The 21,343-nt window shown below is 37.4% G+C and overlaps 2 protein-coding genes across 3 annotated transcripts in view; one reads left to right on the plus strand and one right to left on the minus strand.

Moving 5' to 3' along the window:
* Positions 1–78: 78 nt before the first annotated feature.
* SLC35A5 (solute carrier family 35 member A5) lies at positions 79–17,480 on the minus strand. 2 transcript variants are annotated; one of them, XM_054577308.1, is made up of 7 exons: positions 17,264–17,480; positions 16,317–16,466; positions 12,460–12,558; positions 11,016–11,149; positions 8,428–8,495; positions 2,849–3,629; positions 79–1,521 (listed from the first exon to the last, which is right to left on the minus strand). In XM_054577308.1, the coding sequence occupies exons 2-7, from the start codon at positions 16,444–16,446 to the stop codon at positions 1,453–1,455; spliced, it is 1,281 nt and encodes a 426-aa protein (XP_054433283.1). In that variant the 5' UTR covers positions 16,447–16,466; positions 17,264–17,480; the 3' UTR covers positions 79–1,452. The 2 variants fall into 2 exon arrangements, with proteins under 2 accessions (XP_054433283.1, XP_054433284.1); XM_054577309.1 differs by lacking the exon at positions 17,264–17,480 and adding an exon at positions 16,905–17,142.
* Positions 17,481–17,598: 118 nt separating this feature from the next.
* ATG3 (autophagy related 3) overlaps positions 17,599–21,343 on the plus strand; it is a 28,108-nt gene continuing 24,363 nt past the window's right edge. The window contains exons 1-2 of the mRNA XM_054577310.1: positions 17,599–18,077; positions 20,733–20,774. Of these exons, the coding sequence (XP_054433285.1) occupies positions 18,006–18,077; positions 20,733–20,774 (114 nt within the window). The 5' untranslated portion in view covers positions 17,599–18,005. The remainder of the gene's footprint in view (positions 18,078–20,732; positions 20,775–21,343) is intronic.

Raw genomic sequence — 21,343 nt, forward strand, 5'->3', positions numbered from 1 at the left:
TCAACATCCCACTTCCCATGACAGAGTGACAACATAAGACATAGGTTTAATAATTATTTTATTTTTAAATTTCCACCAACTCTTGCCAGTCATATTCTGCATATCACAGATAGATTATAGATAGTATTTCCTTATGTTCATCTGTATGAAAATTAGAGGAAAGAAGAGATGAATGAACTGCATGAAAATGACACCTTAAGGCTCACATTCAGTGTACTGCTGCATAGACACACAGGCCTATTAGCTAATGCTAACTCTTGTTCTGCTATCATCCAGCTGCATGACTGTGGGCAAGTCATTTGTTTTATCATTTTAAAACTATCCATCACTTGACTTCTCTACCTCAGAATCAGTTGGCTGCATGCAAAGCTATGTTGAAAAATACCATGCACTTGGAGTGTAAAATATTGCTATAAAGTGCTTTATTATTGGCCTTCCTGTCTTTTAAAATAATATAATTCATACTTTGGTGGAAGTCATTTGTTTGCAAAGTGATGCTTTTAAAAGGAACTCGTAGGCATTAATCATACTGACAATCTGGTTATGATTCTGAAGCCAATGTCTCAAATCTAGGAACCAGATACAATATTAATTATCGTAAGTTCTGATTAATATCTAAGAAAATGAAATGGCTTCGTCTTAGTTCTCCAAAAAATGACAATCCAAGAATAAGATCAATCTGAGGAGGAAAAAAACCCACTATGGCTTATGTGATTTAAAATACAACTGATAACTGGTGACTGGGAAGCAATTTTCACCTAAATTGAAGTTTATGTGTATAGAAAACCATCAAAAGATAATCACTAAAAATTAAATTTCCTATGAATTTCCTCAAGATTAAAATTCTGAGATTTTGTTTTTGAAAAGTTGCTTCTTCAGCAAAGTATTTAGCACAGACTGCACTGACCTCAAATCAATGTTGCAGCCAAGTGGGGCAGTCCTTCGACCAAATTCTTTAGAGTCGTGTTGCTTTTTAATTGCAAAATGTGTATCCCCAAGGCCTCAAAAATTCAAGGGACAATCCAGGTGATGTTTATAATGATAAAAAAGTAAAGACTTCGGCACACGGAGTAGAACTACATAATTAACAGTATCTGGCAAATTGATCTGTACGTGTGTATTTATGGGGCACAGCTAACCTGATTATTATAAGGTTTTTGGAACCTTGGATGACCAAAAAAAAAAAAAAATCTGTGAATATATCTTGTTATTTTATCAAGCACTGGTCATTAATGCAGTCTCTGTACTGTTACTCATATGTCAGTTCCTTAGACCTTTTTAGCTTCTGTGCACTTGAAGCTTTGGGTAGAACTGTTTAGGAAGTAGTTATATATGCAAAGAGCATTTTTCTTTGGAAATGTTCTTGGTTTATCAAAGTGAAAAGATGAATATGACACATGCTGAAAATGTGAAAACAACCTTGTGAGATCAGCCAATTTATCTGGCTACCAGTTAGAAAGTATCTTCATCTGACTCACTGGCATTCTTGGGTTTGGTAAGTCTTTCCAGTTCCTCTCCATCCTAAAAGGAAACATGAAATCGGTAATTAATTAAAACCAAACTAGAAATGTAGTGTTTTTAATGACTACCAAGGAGAAAACTCACTAACAAGTCATGGATTTTATTCCATTAAAATATAGATATAATTTGGTTACATGATATTGAATATATACTGAAGTTCCTGGAAAGTTCATTTTATATGTATAATAAGATCATGAAAAATTGAAATAAACCTGGGTGTAGTACTTGAATTTTCAAGTTAACATGAGCAAAGTAAGGAGCACCCTCTGTTGGTTTTGAAGGGAAGTGACTAAAGATTGGAGAAAGATACAAAGTAGGGCGGGCTTCTTACCTAAATTGATATTCTTATACCTAAAAAGCAGAGCGAACAGTGTTATCAGACCACTGGAAAAGGACATAGGACTTCTGAATCTATACTCTGGCTGAGATCATGACATTTGGGGCCCAAGATTCTAATTTTTACATCTGAAGAATCTGTTGTATCACCATTTCAGAGGCATTGTTCAGCAGAGCTCCACCATGAATTCTAATAAAAACAGACTGCTTTTTCCAAAAAAAGGAAATGTTCATTGCGTAAAATATTTCATACTTAGTGTTCATGGAAATTGTAAATTTAAATCTTTTATTAATAACAAATATTTAACTCCTTACTTGAATCTCCAAAAGATCATTAATATTTTGCTAATAACATGACTAACAGACCCTTATAAAACAGTAATAAGCAACTGGATAATACTGATTCAGAATAATTGCATAAGTGTTTTTCTAGAAAATATTTTTCTCTTGTAAGATCCTTTTGAAAGCCACCACCTTAGTGAGATAAACAATGCCTGGCCACCTGGCACTGTGGTTTATGAATAACTACAGGGAAAATAGGGAGCTACATCAACTTTTCTTATGAACGAGGCTTGTTCCCCCAGCAATGATGGAGTGGAAAGAGTAATGAAGTAGGAGTCAGACCTCATGGGCTTAGTACCAGTTCTTTTACTTAGTATCACATTTAGCCTGAGTCTGTTTCTTCTCTTGTGAACTAGGGTGACTGGACAAGATAAACCTGTGAGGTACCCTCCAGTTCTGTGACTCTAAAATGTTTGTTTACAACTAATGTTTTTAAGGTCCTTCGGACTGCGATTTATATTTTTTCTGGGACCCTGACAGCATATCATGAGCTCTTGCACACGAGTCTGATAGATGTTGAATAAATTTTAAAAGTCACAGAGATCTAATATACCCTTTGATAAACCAGTGCTAATCTATTTCTTTTCTTGTGTAACCATACTTTGAATTGGGGAAGAACAGGCAAAAAGCAGTATCCTCACAAACTTACCCCACTGGAGCGCTCCCAAAGATGGCCACTTAGATCTCGGATCCTTTCTTGCCTAGGTCCGCAGTCCAGAGCTTGGGACTTGCTGGCATTATAAATAAATATGGCGAGAAGAACTGATGGGGCTTCTAAGAAAAACTCCAGGGAGGGCCTGAAGTCAAAGACCAGCACAGACACTGTTGTGATGATGACAGTGGTGACCTGGGCCATTAAGACATGGAACATGTTATCCAAAAACTTCAGAATAAAAGCCACTGAGAGGCCCTGGAATGCAGTTACAAAAATAAGGGCTACCGAAAACGCATTGTGGCCATAAAAAAACCCGCAGTTCTTAATCTGATCACGGTTACTGCTCTGAAGGCCGAGGGTCAGCCCATTGAAAAGAATGCCAAAGAAATAGAGTTTGCTGTTCTGAATGAAGATATTTTCACTGAGCTGGTTCCCTTCCTTCAGTATCTTTTCATTATAGATATTGGCCATTGAAGAAGTAAAACACTGGACTATAATGAGAACATGGCCCAAGCCAAGACGGATGTGACTGAAGTATCTGAATGTGGCGTTCCACTTAGAGTCAGAAAAAGTCCATTCCTTTGCTGTGCAATTGTCTTTTCTGGGACACTCACTTGTGAAAAGGCGGCAGGAATTGGATGGGCTGAAAAAGGCATCGTGATGAAATCCATGTCCTGCTAGGCTATGCTGGGAAGTCTCAGTCCCAGCAGTGAGGGCCACAATAGACAGAAAGAGAATCAGGAGGGACGCCCACTGTATCCAGTTTAGGTGCCTCCTGTTCAAAGATGAAAAACAGGATTTTACTATTGGTTTTTCTCCCTTCCCATATCAACTGCTTATCCTGAGAACTCAAGACACTTGAGTACTTGGTTGAATAAGCTGTAGCCAGTTTTTGCTGGGATTCCCCACAATTTGCGTCTCTGCTTCTTAAACTTGGTATTTTTATTCACTTTTATAATAGACATCAAGATCATTTTGTCATTTCGCCTCATTGTAAGTTTCCTTTGAGCCTATAGATTTAACTAAGCCTCCTTTCTTCACAGCTGATCTTGAGAGTTTGGAACAACAATTTTATATCTTATTATAAAGTAAATTATAGCAGAGATCTCAATCTGGTTTTCATAAACCAGAATGTGATGAACTTCAGATATATGAATCCTTGCAGTGTGTGCCAGATCTTCTACATGGGTGAACTCTCGGCCCACTCCCCAACCCTGGGAAACCCTTCAAAACTCTGTCAAATTTCAAAGGTATTCATAACCCAAAAAAGACTTAAGGAAGCTGGCTCCCAGATCTATGACCTAATCATAAAGCATTTTACAGCAAACTACTGTTTGATAAGACAAGGAAAAAAATATTTTTAGTATTGAGTTATGCAAAGCCCTAACAATTCTTTACTTATTTTACCTAACAACAATCTTGTGATACACAGAAGACATACATTTTTATTATCCTGTTTTGTGGATTCATTCAGTTTCATAGACATTTAATAAACAGCTACTATGTGCCAGGCACCCTGGGAAGACAAAGGCTTGATGTCCATCCTTGAGGAATTTACACTTCAATAGGGAGAGAGCCACGAAACTACATGACGACACTAGAATGTGTGACAAGTGATACAGAGAACAATTGGGGTACACTGAGGAAGGAACACTTGAGCCTGTAATGGAGTCAGGTATTGCTTGCTTCAAAGAAGAAAGGGCACTTGAGCAGAAAGGTGAACAATAAACTGGAGTTTGCCATGTGAAAAGTGAATTGGTGATGTATCCAGGCAGAGGGAAGAATCTATGCAAAACCAAGAATGTCTGGGGGAAACATCTTCAGGTTTGAAGATGGATTAGTCAGATGACACCAGAGTGGGGAAAAAGAGAATAACATAAGGAAAGGCTGAAGTGTAACAGATAACTACAAGTTACAAGAATTTTGGAGCATTTGAGCACTGACCATGGCTCAAGCAATTCCTGTTCCACAGAAGAAACAACGTTCTGAGAGGTTAACTGACTTCCTCAAACCCATGTATTTATGAAAGGGAAGGAAGGGCTCTAAGCCTTGGTTTTGCATGTCTTCCTTCTGGACCAATACACATACTCAAAGATCTTAGCTTTTCATTAAAAGAATGGACATTTACCTATCTTCAGTTAAACTATTTTAAAAAAATAATTCCCCATTTTGAGGTGCCCCTCAACCAACTGAGGGGAAACTCAATAATTAGGTCCAAATTATGTCAGATAGGGCATCTTTACTGTTTTTGGTGGTAGTAAACCAAGGAACAGCATGAAAATAATTAAGTGGAAAGATTTACATATGTTTTTACATGAAACTGTACATAATTTTTAGTAGCACAATGATAGCGACCAGGAACAGATTTATGAGAAATTATAAAAAAGATTTACCAAGTGAATGAATGACTTTGGAGAAATGCTGACTGCTGAGCTGCACTTTGGTTCTGCGGGTTCAGAGAGTAACCACACTTTATCATAAAGTCTAAGTTACCCATCATGTTTCTAAACATGTTTTAAGTAATTTTTTAGCTTCTTTTTGAAGAAATCAGAGAAACATATACATTTTTTTAGGCAAAAATAAGCGCTGGTCTTAGTTCTATCTTTTGCCCCCAAATCTCAATGCTCATGTTGCAAATTCTTTAATAGCACCTAAGCAAACAAGGTTATCCAACTTTGCCAAGCTTTAGAGCAAACCACTAAGGCGCTGAGGCCTGCCACCAGTTTCCACTTTGAAGCAATGTCTACACTTCAAAGAACAAATGTATATATTCACATGGGGCTTTTCTAGAAAAGACAATTAAAATTTTGGATAGTGATAATTTTCTTTTCCCACTTCTCAATTTTCCAATTCTTGAATTAGTCACCGGACTTATTTTTTCCAACCTGTGTAGCCTTACATTTTTTGTATGGGAGAGGTATTTCATGACTATGCTACAGTGAAGTATAAGAACTATAATATTCTAAATGAAAAATGAGTTATTTATGGCAAATAATTTTAGAACATGTGATAGAACTCAAGCTGTTACTCTTAGGTCAAAATTTTATTTCCAAGGGTAGAAGACCATCAAATGCGTCAAAGAATGGATTAAATAAGGATAAATTGACAAAACATAAACCACCATCAACAAAACAATCAAAATACAACAAAACTGAGTTGATATTAAAATGTAATAATAGAAAATATTTAAAAAGCATTCTCATAAAAGATAGTATTAGACTTACTATTATATATTAGCTGTACTTTTTTAGAGTAGCTTCAGTGCTAATTTGCGAATCAGTCAAACTAAGAACCACTCTGGGAACTAAGTCAGTGCTTGTGGGAATAATAAAAATGGAGTAATTTTATTGTTTCTTTAATATAAATAACTTCCAAGAAATCAAAGCAGAGATATTAACCACAAAGCAAGTGCATGTCTAAGAATCAGAATTACTGCTTGAATATCAAAGGGTAAAAGATGTGAAAAAAATATTTTAAATTTTAGTTCATAAGTTAATTTTTTTAAAACCAGCCATGATACAATTAATTATATAATTAATAGTAGTAAAAGCAAACATTCACAGTTTATAGTATAAATAGATTTGGATTTGGTTATAGTTAGAATTAACTTTGTAAATATAACTTGTTAAATGCTTAAAAATTTATCAGGCCCATCTTTGCCCACGGTGGCAGCATTCTCTGCCCGAAAGCAAGCAGCCCATTTCAAGTTGGTCCCTCTTTCCCCGGCTTTGTCCACACAGACACCCTCCTCTACAGTCAGAGGAAGCTACCCAAACACTGCAAAATGCTCAGTGATTCTCGGCTCCAAGCACAGACTCGGCTTGAGATGAAATCTCTTGGTGACTAGGGGAACAGTACCTGCCTCATGGGTCAAGGTAAGATTCAGGCAAAATAGGGTAGAAAAGGTGCAGTGCTTGGCCCTGAGTCCTTAGTGTCTTCTCACCACTGCCTGGCCGAGGAGAACCTCCCTGGCCACAACTGTCTAAAGAGCCGCTGAACCTGCTCTGGGTAGGCAGGGTCTTTCTAAGTGGCCCCTCACCTTAGCCTCAGAGCCAAGGCTCATGTCCCGGAGTCAAACTACTGGCCAATTTCTACTCAGGCAATATGTGCTTTGCATCTTTTCTTTGGTAAGTTTAGTTTTAAATTGATATAATTTTGACATAATTCAGTTAAATAACACATATTATGTATTACACAATAAGTATAATACCATGTCTGTTAATTATCATTTAAGGGAAAAGAAGTTCACTTTTTAAAAAAACATGTTTTTGAGACCTTTGCTTCCTTACTAAATAGTGAGCCTTTTATTATGTGTTGGAGTCAACTTTAATTCCTTTATGCAAGTGCATCTCTTAATTTTATCACAGGAACCAATATAAAAATATTATTGCTTACATATATTTTCTCAGAAGCCAACTTTTAATCCTACAATGTGACTTTCATGTTGATTTTAAAGACTTCAAAACATTTTGGGAATAGCATTCTTTAATATGTTAGTTGAATTCTTTTCACAATTCATAATGAAAAAATTTCATAAAAAATAAGATGTAAAAGAAAACTTCAGTGTACTGCAACATTTAAACTGGGCAAAGTCAAATGTTCGTATTTTTCTATCTCTTACATCAATCATTAAATATAATGTTTCTCAGGAGGAAAAAAATCTTTTAAGAATTCCATATAATTTATGTATTGAAGGCACTATGGATTCAACACTTATTTACTCAGTGTCTATGTACCAAGCCATTCATTATTCTATATACATAAATGAAAGAGCATGCTATGATACACCACATTGAGAAACAAGAAATTAAAAAGGGAAAGTGAATGCAGAATTAAAGAAAAACAATCACAACAAATATAACAAGAAGTTAACTTTATTTTTTATCATCATCATCATTAAATAACAAATCAAACTGGAGTTAAGTACCCAGATCCCATTCCACTTTAGAACGTTTTGGCCTTTGCTTTTGCAGCAGAGTCTATTGAGTTAAAAATGTTTATTTTATTCAAAGGTCTTCCAAGAGATAGGAAGGACTAGAGATAGAATTTTGAAGTTTAAAAGTTCATCCTTTTTATTACTATTAATGTGACTTGATTCCTTACGCAAATCCTCATCCAGTTAGAACTTAAATCATGTACTCAAGTAGTTTAACAAAGAATTTGCCACTCATTATCATCTCTGAACTCCAAATAACAAATGTTATTAATCTCAGGAATGTCTTGGTTCCCTATTACTGTAATAGAGATTCTGGGGGGGGGGGGGGGGGGAAAAACAAGCCACTTCATGAATTCTTTGTTAAAAATTAAACTCATAACACAGTCAATTATCTTTTTTTCTTTTTCTTTTTAGATGCTAAGAAAAAACATTTAGAACATGGAATCACAGAGGATTTAGACAGACTAGCAGAGGAGGTGCTTTCCAGGCGGGTTAAGCAACTCGCCAATACACAAAGCCAATTAGGAATAAAATCCTGGCCTTGGGATTCAGAGGGCTCAGTGCTCTGGGTATATCATCTGAAACAAGGCTGTGCCGTTTTAAAGTACCACATATGCTTTCACAACAAGTTACTTACTTCAGCACTATCCTGAATAGAAGAGCTGTTGTTATAATGCTAAAATTTGAGAAGATAACAGCCATGGCCTAGAAAGAAAGAGGAGATAGAGTTACAATCCAAATAAAGTACTGACCTAAGAAATCTCCCAGCTTGGTGGTTCACCTGACAAGAAAAGCTTTTTTGGTCAAAAACCAGAGGGGTTATTAGGGCAGCTATTTCACTAGAAGATTAAATTCCATTTTTATTGCTTGTTAAATTTATGCAGATATGATCAAATTATTGTACAGGCTTTCAAAATGTGTTGAAATTCAGCAAATGCCTGTGTAAATAATCTGTATGTGCAGATCTGGAAATACCTACAAATGCTAAAGGTTTTTGTATGAAATAACAGTTACCATGCTTCCAAAGAATACTTTTCTAAGCTCTCAAAGTGGTTTACAGTCTTTTAATACTGTTTCTATGGCTAGAGAGAAGGCAGGTTCTGTTAGGCCCATTTAAGATAATTGAGATAGAGGTTTTTAAGCATCCTTACTATTATAGACTTGACTCAATTTTCCTGGTTGAACTATCAGTGATTCACTACCAAACTCATATTTATTTGACAGTCCTTGGGATTTATTCACATTGTTCTAAATTTTCAGAAATGTGTTAGTCAAATTTTATAAAGGTCTGTTTTCGTAAATTCAGTCATATTTCACATGAGATTATTAATCTGAAAATAGAGACACACACATTTTGGCCTAGAAAGTATGAAATTTAATTACTGTTCCTCATAATTGGATCTGACAATATTAATAATTTTTAAAAACAAATCCTACTGATTTGGTTCACCCTGCCTTCCTCCTTGCTGTCACTTGAAGATGGTTAAACTACAAAGAGTAACAACAAACTTATATAACCAGCTCATATGGGCAACATGCAGCTGAATTAAGGAAATAACAGTAAATCCAATAACAATTAACAAAAATTCCAAGACTACAACATTATTGTTTTTCTACTGAATTTTTACAGGTACCACTATTTTAAGATTTTCTCAATGTCTGTCTCCGTAGATGAACATCTGTGAACCACCAGTTAGAAGAGTTAAGAGGATATAAGGAAAGTGGGGAAGTGGCAGCTCTGATCAGTCACAACAATGGCAGTGCAAGTGTTCTAATCAAGCGTCTTGGCTGGCCTGATGACTTCAGAAAACTCTTCCCATGCAACAGTATAGATTAAACAAAACGCTAGAGCTCTTTGCCCTAAAACTTCCATGCATCTCTATTTAATTCATTCCAGCAATACACAGCTGTGTGATTTACTCTGTAATACTTGTGGTTGTACACAATCAGGAAGGAAGTGCAAAGCATACGTTGAAAGAAAAACAGGAAATTGTAATCTTGCTTTGATACTGGGCAGTGTAGGAAAGACATATAAATGTAGAGCTACCAGTAATCTGTTGGATACAAATAAAATATAACAAATATATACTTGTTGAATATGAAGAATTATGTCACTGTGTACAGGAATTCTCAGATCTGAAAAACAGAATGGAAGCAAGAATGTAGGAGAGGACACATTTTTGGTGAATGGAAACTTACTAATAATAACATGGATCGCAGAGCTGAAAGGAACTTCAGGTGATCACCCAGCCCAGGTCCCTGCCTTTGAACTGGTATAGTAACATTATTTTCTTTTACAGATGGGCAACTGACTCTTAGAGTTGGGGCTTGCCTAGTTACACAGCTTCTAAATTGTGCAAAAGAATCAAACTCCTGTTTTCAGCTGTAGTGTTCTATGAATCCCTCCTTTTCATCCCACTCACAAACTAATGTGGCTATATTTAAGAGGCTTCACATTGAGGACAAGAACCAATAAAATCCCATTTATGATAGAAATGTCTGAATTTGTACTTTAAAGAAACTTATAACACATTTTGGCAATGGCAACAGAAATGCTCAATTTATAAAACATTAGGAAAATATAATCACATGACCCAAACTGAGTAATAGGTAAGAGAAGACCAATTTTAATTCTGATTATTAATGGTTCTCTAAATTGGCAAGAAAAATACCGAAAGAGATTAAAAATATTCCTAGTAGTATCAGTTACAGGAAGCATTTAGAGTTGGGAGGATACAATCTCTATTGTTAAAGTACTTGTTAGTTAAATGACTAACAAAAAGAAAATGATACAAAAAGAACATCTATTAACTATATTAAGTAGGTATAAGAAAGAGCAGTGCACTGAGTGTGTAATTTTCCAAGTTAAGTCTCCTTGGAGCACCTATATGTTGAGATTAATATTAGAGGCTGGTGATCATGGATAGGATGGCTCAGAAAATAGGCATGTTGATTAAGGTTACACAGAGAGATCGGTCCAGATTCAATGGCCAGGGTGTAACTCCTGCCAAACAATCAGAACAGTTTTATACAGAAAACTCTTACAGTGAGAGAATATGGCAAGCAGATTTTAAAGTCAGTACTCAAATGATTCTGGTCAAACTTCAGGAAGGCCAGGGAGAGCAACTAACAATGCTAAGGAAAATGATTTAAAAAAAAAAAAGGATTAGCCTTGAAATTCATTCATCTGTGTTTTCCCAATGCTATTTTGTCATATTTACTTACAGGTTGAAGATAGGAAAGGACATAGAAGACAATCAAATTATCCAGGAAATAAAGAAAAGCTGGAATGGACCACTTCATGAAATTGAAGAATTCCCTCCAGGAAGCACATCTCAAGTTTCTACTTTTATGGTCTTCTAAAGAAAAAAAAACAACAATAAATAAATCACCATGATGAGAAAGCCCATATTTTTATAGACAGTAAATTATATTTGATTTTTGACATAATTCTTTAAAAGAGGTTTTATAAACTTGCTTCTATAAGTGCTGTTGGCTTTAAGAAATCAAAGACAATACAGAGTTTCATTCTCTTTCTGCACCCCACCACTGTGCACCGTCGCTGATGTTGGCAACACTTCAGGATTACGGATACTCCTAATTCCTGTTAACCTGAGGTAGAAGTATTGCTTAAGACAACTCAGGATACACTTATGGTTCCTCTTAATACTCTGAAAGCATAAAATCAAGGGAAAAATCAACAAATTAAAATAAGTAGAAAAAAACCTCAAAGAGTTCTTGCTAGTATTCCCCACCCCCTCTCTGTGGGGGGTGGGAACAGGAAAGGGAGATAGATGCTAGGTGAAAATTTATATCTGGAGGAGAAAATTAAATTTTACTAATCCCAGTATTGAGTTATTGTACCATTTCTAGATTTTCAAAAACTCAGGAAGGTACTATAAGAGAGAATATAAAATAAAATGAAAAGACAGAAAATTTAAATTCAAGCCCTGAAAATAATGCATGAATTTCATGAGATCAAGAAATGTATTTCGCTAACTGGAAACTTTGCACAGATTGAAACTCTTGAATATGACAAGACATCTTCTGTGGACAAGTCCTTTAATAAATTCTGTTTACTTCACATGGAAGGCAGATCAAAGTAGTAAAGACAGCAAAGGCTCAATAAGAATTATGAAACATGCATGAAGAATTAATATAAAGAGCCATAAAAGGCTAGATACTCTACATTTGAGGAAGGATTAATATCCTTGATAGCTGATGAACCTGGAGCTCAGAGAAGTTAAAATAACCTTCCCCAAAATTCAGTTTTCCTGACTCCAATGCACTATACTGCCTCCCCTGAAGGAAACAGGGACTGCTTTGCAATATGCTACATTGTAAGTCAGACAGCAGTAATTTAAAAAATCCTGAATTTGAATAAAAACTAACTTACTGTGTGACCCATTACTGAAACAAGCTAGAGACAGAGCAATGGACAGGACACTAGAAAACGTGGCTTGGAGTTCTGGCTCTGCCCGAGACCAATAACTGCATAAGGCTTTCTCTCCATTTGCAAAACATGGATAATCATATTTTTGTTTGTATTTTAGTGTCCTCATGTAAAATTAATGGGCTAAATGATATAAAATGTTCCTGTCGCTTCTAAAACTTTTCGATTCTGTAATTTTGATGTTTAACATGAATATAGTATTGTTTCAAGACTCACCTTTCTTTACAACCCAGATTGACACAAGCACACAGAATACCAGCTTCACTAGTTCTGAGCACACATTCACAGTAGTTGGAAGATAATCGTATTTGTTTTCTGAAATGTAACAAAAATGTTATTTTAACTATAAATTTTGTTCCCTACAGTGCTTATATACAGTTAGTAGAGTTGGTTTTAAACATAAAAGCTGGATTTTAATGTTAGTTATATTAAAATTCATCCAGTTGGCTTTGCTCTTTTGGATTTTTTAATTAATTCACCTAATATTTTATCTATTTCTACCCTACTCAGCATTATCCTTGAATTTGACAAATATGCCTCTCATGTTTTCATCCAAGCTGCTGATAAATATATTGAGGAGGATAGGGCTACAGACAATAAAAGCTTTGTGGCTTGGTATTAGAGACTTCTAATTGACCATTAATTGATACTCAGGGCCAGACTCCTCCAGCAGCTATGAATTGATCTGGCTGAATTATTACTCAGCTCACGGTGCCTCCTGTGTGACTTTGTGAGCCTTGTACCCAGCTCAAGGGGCACTCTGTGATACTACACTAACAAAGAGTTCTCCTCTCTGTTTCACTATCAGGGCACACACAGATAATATTTGTTTGGTACTCTGGGACAAATGGTACATTGGGAGAAAAGAAGGAAGTCATTTGAGGCAACAGGCAACTGGTCGAGGGCTCTGGCTACTCTAGAGCTGAGAGAAAATACTCTGACACCTCCAAAGCCCCATGTAGGGAAACCATCCTGAGGTACAAGTCAATCTAACTAGGAAATGAGGTTTGCTCAGTATGCCTTGGTCTTAGCTATTACTTCTGTCATTTCCAAATGCTTACAAACAACCTGTTGTATAATTTTGCTAAAAACAAACACAAACCTTATTAGGTTCTATTTTCAGGAATGCATTTTTCCTCTTTTTTAAAACATTTGCTTGTTTCCCTTGGTCATAATATTAAAAACCCTGACTAGCCAAGTACAGAGGAAAAACACCAATTTACCATTCTTTCTCCCCAGAACATGTTTTCCTCTTTTCTGTGGTTTTCCCTGACTTTCACAACCTAAGCATAATTCTTTATTCATCTCTGATCCTGTAGCAGTACCTATAAACCTCTATAACAGTACTTAACACATTGTATTATAGTTGTTTTTTTATGTGTGCATCTTACCATTAGAATGTAAGCTCCTTATGAGAAAGGGACCACATTAGCCATCATCTAACCAACTAGAAGACAGAAGATTTAACTAACACCTGGGAGTTACTGTTGCTTTGCACTTACTAGGCACTTAATAAATGTTAACCTGAATTTAGTTATTTGCCTGTTAAACTTTTTTCACATCATTCAAAGCCTAGTTAAAAGATCTCCTTCTCCCTTTTCTGAGCTTGAAGCCAGACTGAAATCACACTCTATTTTCCTCCAATAATACTTTGCATGGATCTCTATCATGATACATATGAGCAAACATGCACACACAAGAATAGAGTTGGGGTGGAGGCTTCAGAATACAATTCAAACTCTTGTCACTGTTCTTTAACTTTTTCTTTTTATTTTTTCTTCTTGTATTTCTTTCATGGTTGATTAGAAACTGTGTCTCAGCATCATGTGGTAACTCCCTCCACTTACCTGCTGCCACACTCACATACCTTATCTACATTACATCCGTCTTTATTGGTTTCCCTTTAGTCCCTCCAAAAGGGGCCTTGGTGCTACTATGCATCCATTTCCTCTGACTTCAGTATCCCCTTTATCTTTCTGTTAACTGATTTACTCTCCTTGGCCTATAAACATGCTTAAAACTCTCATCCAAAAAAACCAAACACTGAATAAGATCCCACCTGCTCCCCCGCCCCCCATTCCCTAAACACTGTCAACATTCATTATCTTCGTTTTGCTCACTTTCCATTTAGGTCTTGTCCCCAAGCAAACTTGTTTCTCATCCTACCATTGCATTCAACCTACCTTCTCCTGAGAGTATGGAGTATCTTCTCATTACTAATTCCAAAGGGCATGTTTTAATCTTTATGATGTTGCAATTCCCTCTGTCTTCAAACTCATTCCTTTCCTTCTGAGTCACATGCATTTATTTCTCACTAACAATTCCTTCTTAACATCCTCCTGAGCGTCAGCATGTCTGTTAAAACGTTGGCACTCCTTGGAGTTCTGTCTTTGGCTGTTTTCCGGTTTGCATGTTTACCCTGAATGAGCCCTCTGCTTCTAGAATTTTAAATGTCAGTTTAATACTAATGTCTCCAAATCTGTGTTCTGGAACATTTAATGCTAACACATGCATATGAATAACTACTTTGTAGTTATTCATTATTGCAGTGAACAAGTACACAGCTACTGGCCTCATGAAAGGTAAAGAGCTAAAATTCTGTATTCCATGTGAACTCAGTCCAGTCTGTTCTTTCTCTTAATTGTCTTCATCTCAGCTGAGAACATCAATGATCCACTTATCACTCCCAACAAAACTTTGAGCTATACAGTATTTTATCTCTTTTAAACTCCACATTCAATATATTCTCAAAGTCCTGTCTTTTTTTATGTTTAGAATATTGCTTTACCCTATTTTCTCCTTTCTGTTCCTACTTCCAATCCCTAGATTAGCCTCCATCATCTGTGACTTGAATTTGCAATAATCCCCTGACTGGCTACCCGCTTCCAGTCTCTTCCCCCTTTTGTCCATCCTGCACCCAGCTACTATAATAGTCTCTTTCACTTTTCCCTTCTGTTCATAATCCTTCAAGTACTCCTTACTCCCCAGACTCTAAGGTCTAGAGAATAAAGTCCCAGAACCTTAGCATGATTTATGAAGTCCTTAAATATCTGATCATCACTTCTCCCTCTGGCCAAGCATGCCTTTTCCCTCCCCTCCAAGTCCTTAAACCTTTTGCTCTGTAATTCTGAACTACATGTTCCCACAATCCAACCTGCTTTTACGCATTTGCTCATTTTCGGAGTCTGTTGCCTCTGCTTTGAATGCCCCTGATCACTTGTATTCTTGTGGATCAACTGTTACCTTATCAAGGAAGTGTTCCCTTATCCCTTTGCACTCCACATCATCCTCTCTCAGACAGAATATACCACTTTCTATTCCAAACTATTACTTCATCTTTAGTATAGAACTGTATTAATTATATTACATATTCACAATATGTTTACATGATGTCTTTTCTAATAAACACAATTCTTGAGAACTAGGTCTATGTCATATGCACTTTGGACCCTGCTTATATTTAGCCTAGGGCCTGGCAGACAAATGCTAACTGAAGTAGAGAAATATACACATCTGACTTTCCAAGCAGACCATTAAAGTCATGGTGTCATAATTTTATGTCTCCTCAGTAACTTGTAAAAGGTTCTCAATACAGTTTTGTGGAATTAAACTGTTTAAATATAAATTTTTACGTTAAAAAAATATTCCTTAAGCATGTATTTATCAAAGCTAATAATCTGTCTTGTCCCACTGATACAGTAATTAAGACAGAACATCAGAAATGCCAAGTGACCACAAAAATATATACTCTTGCTTATTTCAAAATTAGTTATAATTATATATATTGCTACAGTCCCAGAAAGACTGGTTGATTAAAACAATAGTCCAATGATATGATCTGTCCTGTATAGGATTGGATCCTTCTCTTGACTGATCCAAATTTCACAAAACATCAAAAGTTTTTCTTGCTAAGGAATGAAAGTTTAAAAAATCAAATTGAAGCATTTTTCATTCATATGAAGCAGAGTACTTGAAAAGGTATCATCCCCATTTTATACACAAGAAAACCCAAGACAGGAGAAGGAATGTGATTAGATGGAAGTACTCCATACATATTCCAAGTCTTAACTTACCTTCATTGGCTGAATATTTTACCAACAGGATGCGACTTGAGCTTAAAGCAATGAACAGGACCCCTAACAAGAATGTATACATTGTTGACAAGGAGCACAACATGGGGCGACCACAGCACTTGCTTTCCATTCCACTGTTTTTCTAATTGCCTTAAAGAGAAGAATAAGTTCATGAGCAACCCTGCTATCAGATTAAGGATACTGCATGTCATTGATTTGTAAAGAACAAATTTTTTTTTTTAGGTGTTTGGCTATGGCTATGACTAAAATGAAGAGAGTTGAGGAGTACAAGCAAGAGCTATGGAGAAGTAAATGAAAAGTGTCAAAATGTGATAAGTGGAGGAACTCTAGAGACAGAAAAGGCAAGGACCAGATTAGAAGTCCTGCCAAAGGTGTAACAAGTGGGTAACTGGCACTTTCGGACTGTAGAATTCTTCACAAAAGCAATTCTTTAACTTTCATTCTTATTAGCAGCTTTTCTCTAGAGCATGAGAATTTCAGATGTGTTATTTCTCTCCTCCGTTGCTGCTCTTCCCTAGGAGGAGGAAAGAGAGGTTGCTTGGAAAGATTTCGTTGCACTGCTGTTACCTGATACTGAACTAGTGCTGAAGTAGAAAACAACTTCGAAATCAATGATTGCAAGGCCCATTTTGACATATTGAGAACATTAAATCTCTAGCCCGGGAAAGGAACTTGCACAAAGCCTCCCAGTGAGAGACAGCGCACAGGTCCTGGGGCATTGGTGACAGATGGGCTTCAAATGCCACCAGCGACAGCTCCACTGGGCGCGACGTACACAGGCCAACGAGACACCTCTCCCACAAAGAGTAGATTTCACTCCACTGCCAGGGAAAGCCTTCTTGCCACACTTGCGCAGTAGGGATCTTGTCTGGCGCGCCCACCCCCTCACACGCACGCGCACTGCTTGAGCCGTCGGGCGCGGTTACCTCCGTTCCTCTGGAGAGCGTCTAGTAGAAGAGTTCACATCCTAGAGCTGAATCACTATCTGACTAGCTCAGCAGCAACTGCAGCTTTTAGCGTCCATACACGGGGAAGATATGGGAGGGAAGGAAAGGCGAAAAATCCTCTCCCACCAAACCTATTCTGAAACAAAAAGCACAAAAAGGTCCCGGTGGCGAAGAGCGGACCTGGCGCCCATTGCGCAGGCGCACTCGGTGATGCGCTTCCGCAGGGCGGGGAGAGGCGGCCTGATCCCGCCCCAGAGCGGCCTTTCTCGTATCACGTGTCAAAAGAGTCCTAAGTCACGTGAGGCACAAGTGGCGGCCGAGCTACGGCGAGAGAGTGAGAGAAGGGGAAGCCGGAACGGGCGCGAGTGAAGCAAAGGGGTGAAGACAGTTCCTGAGGGCCAGGGGTGCATGTGCACCCGCTCTTTCACCCCAACTCACCCCTCCGCTCTGCTGCCTTCCCTCGCGGCCAGTTGACAACTGGGCCCGGTTCGCTGCTCGCTGCCTCGGGCGCGAGGAGCGCGCGCCCTACTCTCGCGCACAGCGCCAGCGGCCCCTCCCCCTCGTCCCGTCCGTCCCGTCGCGTCCCGTCCCCTCGGGTGCCGTCGCTTGGGTGCCGATGCACGTCGGCGGTAGCAGGGACATTTTCTGACTCTTGGTCGCTTGTACCAGCTGCCTGCCCTTCCTACCCCGTCGCGGGGCCGGCCGCTATTCCGGCCCCAGGATGCAGAATGTGATAAACACAGTGAAGGGAAAGGCGCTGGAAGTGGCCGAGTACCTGACCCCGGTCCTCAAGGTAAGCCGGCCTGGGCTTGCCACGGGCTGTCAGACACACGCTCAACTTTGCAGGGACTGAGGACCTGGCTCTGGGGGAGTCACCGTGACCTCCGGCCGGGAAAGGTATAGGAAGGTGGGACGCAGAAAAAGGTGCAGCCCCCAGCCGTGGTCTTACCCAGCTGTGTTCTAGGGCTTTCCGGGCTCTTCGGGTAAACTTGGAGCGGATGCTCTTTGCATACTCGTGTCGCCCTTCCCCCGTCAGAACTCTGCGCGTCTGGGTACGTCGGGTTGGAAGGTGGTCCGCAGCTGAGTAGATACGAGAACGTTAAATCCTAACATGGGTACTCGTTTGAACTTTTTAAACGAAGGTTTTGCTTATCTTTAAAAAAATGAAATCAATGTTTGCTATCAAAATGGCATGTAATTTCTTTTTAATTTCCTAAGTTTTTTATAATTAGGAGTTTGAAACAGTGAGTGGTGATTGAGATCCCAACTTGTTAGATTTCAAAGGAACAAGGTGAAATTTGTAACATCAACTGAACCCAGCTAAGAGGCAAAACCTCCCTTTCCCAAATTTTTAGAATAGCTAAAAATTGTTAATGTGGCTTGAGCCTCCTAGATATGTAATTGTTTTTACATTGACAATACAGCATTTTTAAAGTGAAAAATTTATGGCACATTAGCTATTACAGTAGTGACTGATGGTTTTCTTTAAAAGATAAATTTCTGGAAATGTATTTAAGTTTTTATGTCATTTCTTTAGAATAAGGTCTTGTTGCAACTTTATTTTTTTGAGGAGTGAGGAATGATAATAAAGAGTGAGTTCTTGTCTAGTGTGGTTTTTTTTTAAGCTTTAAACTAAAATTTTACAAATCTTGGTGTGAGGATGAAATATCCTTGGAAATGGTTCTTTTCATTCAAGAAGCTATTCTGGTATGCTAAGAGTAGTGGACACTTTTACTTTGCTCCTTTACCATGACAAAGGGAAATGTTAGTTCTGTACAGTTTTTATATTTCTGAGACTGACTTTAAAATGGTACCTTGTAAGACCAAGTGAAAAAAAAAAAAGTCAGGAAAATTTATGAATGAGAATTTCAACTCTTCCTATGCTTATGTTTGTTTACTGTGAAACCCATCTTAATTAAGACTATTCAACTTGAAATTGAAAATCATTTTGACAGTTGAATCGAATGAATCTTTTGTATATTATGTTGTTTTCTCGAAAACTGTCTATGTAGGTATATGGCATATAAATAATACATGATTGTTACAACTTTTTAGTTTCAGGGAAGAGAAGCAAGAGGAAAAGACCTCCCAAATTAAATGTAAAACTGCTATTTTAGCCATTTGTATTTTATTGAACTTAGAGAATTGTGTTTTGGGAAATCATTTTACTTGTTCACCAACTGACAAAGTGTTAGCTTGTCAGTATGTATTTTTAGTAATGAGGAAAGCAGAATTAATGGCCCTCTCTTTGCCCCTCCCTGTGCAAACTGTTGGTTTGCAGAGAAAATACTTATAGTTTCCTACCAGACTTGGAAGGGCAAGGAGGAAAAAAAACTAGGTCCCTGGGAAGGAGATAATGACTTCTCACAGCATGCACAAATTAAAAAACCATGGTTTGGAAGACATAGGTACAGTAAAAGCCAGTGTCTTTACAGTGATCTTGGAGCCTCTACTCAATTGGTGGAGGCCCCTATCTACTATCATATACTGCTCTATCCCTTGCTCACTTTTGCTTAAGCCAGTCTGACCTATATGTTACTCCATCAAGCACTCTCTCGCCTCTGGCATTTGCCCTTCCCTCTGCCTGAAATGCTCTTCATCCAAACAGCCTTGTGACTGGTTCCTTTCCTAAGCTCTGCTCAGTAGTCATCGGTCAGTGAAGTCTTTGTTCACTGACCATCCTATTTTACATAGCCATCTCTCTTCCTGTACCCCAGACCAGACCAGTTTCCTCTCTGCCTCATTTTTCTTCGTGGTATTCAATACCATTTGGCTTTTTTCCCTTCACTAGAGTTTAAAGTTCTTAGGAGGACAAAGATGAGTTTGCTCTCTTTTGTTTACTTCTATATCCCCATTAACTCAAATAGTGCCTGGCACATAGTTATTTGGTCAATATTTGTTGAATGAATAATGTTCATAAATGAATCTTTGCATTTCTTCAGTCTGTACGACAAAATCTTACATGTAACTTAAAAACTTAGAAAATTGTGGTAAGTAACATTACTGTTTTAGCAAAGAGAATATTGTATTAGTCTCTTGGTGGAGATGAGAATAATGGGAAAGTATTAAATGACTTAGGACTTCTAGAATTGTTTTCAAATACTATTCCATTTAAAGGAGATATTGGCTGAATTGTGAAATGTCTAAACATCTTTAAAACATTTTTACTGTTCTGTAAAATAAAGATATTTGTTATTTCTTAAAATCATTGTATTATAATTATTTTCATGTCAGTTTTCTCCATTAGATATGTATATCTCATGAGGTTAGATACCAGTGATATATATACACACACACACACACACACACACACATATATATATATATATATATATATTTTGTATAGCCTCCATTGCCTAGGAGGGTGTCAGGCAAATAGTTGTCCACAAACATTTTTAAATTGAAAGTGAAAGTAGTATAATAATGTTATTCTTTTTGACCTCTTTAGGAATCAAAGTTTAAGGAAACAGGAGTTATCACCCCAGAAGAGGTGAGTGTTGAAGATATTCTGAAGCTATTATATTTTATAATTATACTAAACTGGGTGGCTTTTTTGCTATGTAAGAAAAAATTTTTAACTTTAGAGTTGGGTAAAAGTAGATTCTGTTGACCATATTAAAAGTTTTATAGGGATTTCTACTTCCCATAGAAGAGAACGTGTAACTTCCCTCTTGATTCACCACTTCTCATATTTCTCTGTAGTTCCTCTTTATGTAGAAGTGAGGGTGGGAGAGGGAATGGAATAGATTCCTATGGTCACTTAAACTTCAATCATATTTGTGTTATATTGAGCAGTGGACTCTGTGGTTTTTGTTGTCATGGCTTTGTCTAACCAAACATAAGTTTTCATGGCTTTCCACTTGGAAACTTTGGTTCACTGCTTGGATATTAAGTTTGTCTCAGTATTTAGCTTGAACATTATGTTTCTGCATATTTAACGTGGATTTTTTTCCTCACGATTTTTTCACTTTTTCTCCCAAAAAAGTAATGTTGAATAAGCTTAATGCTGAAACTAACGGCTGTTTATAGGCCTGTTGAGTTTTGTTGAACTTATTAATG

The sequence above is a fragment of the Pteronotus mesoamericanus genome, unplaced genomic scaffold (genome assembly GCF_021234165.1).
Source record: "Pteronotus mesoamericanus isolate MK-2021 breed Mesoamerican mustached bat unplaced genomic scaffold, CSHL_Meso_final contig_42, whole genome shotgun sequence".
Lineage (NCBI taxonomy): Eukaryota > Metazoa > Chordata > Mammalia > Chiroptera > Mormoopidae > Pteronotus > Pteronotus mesoamericanus.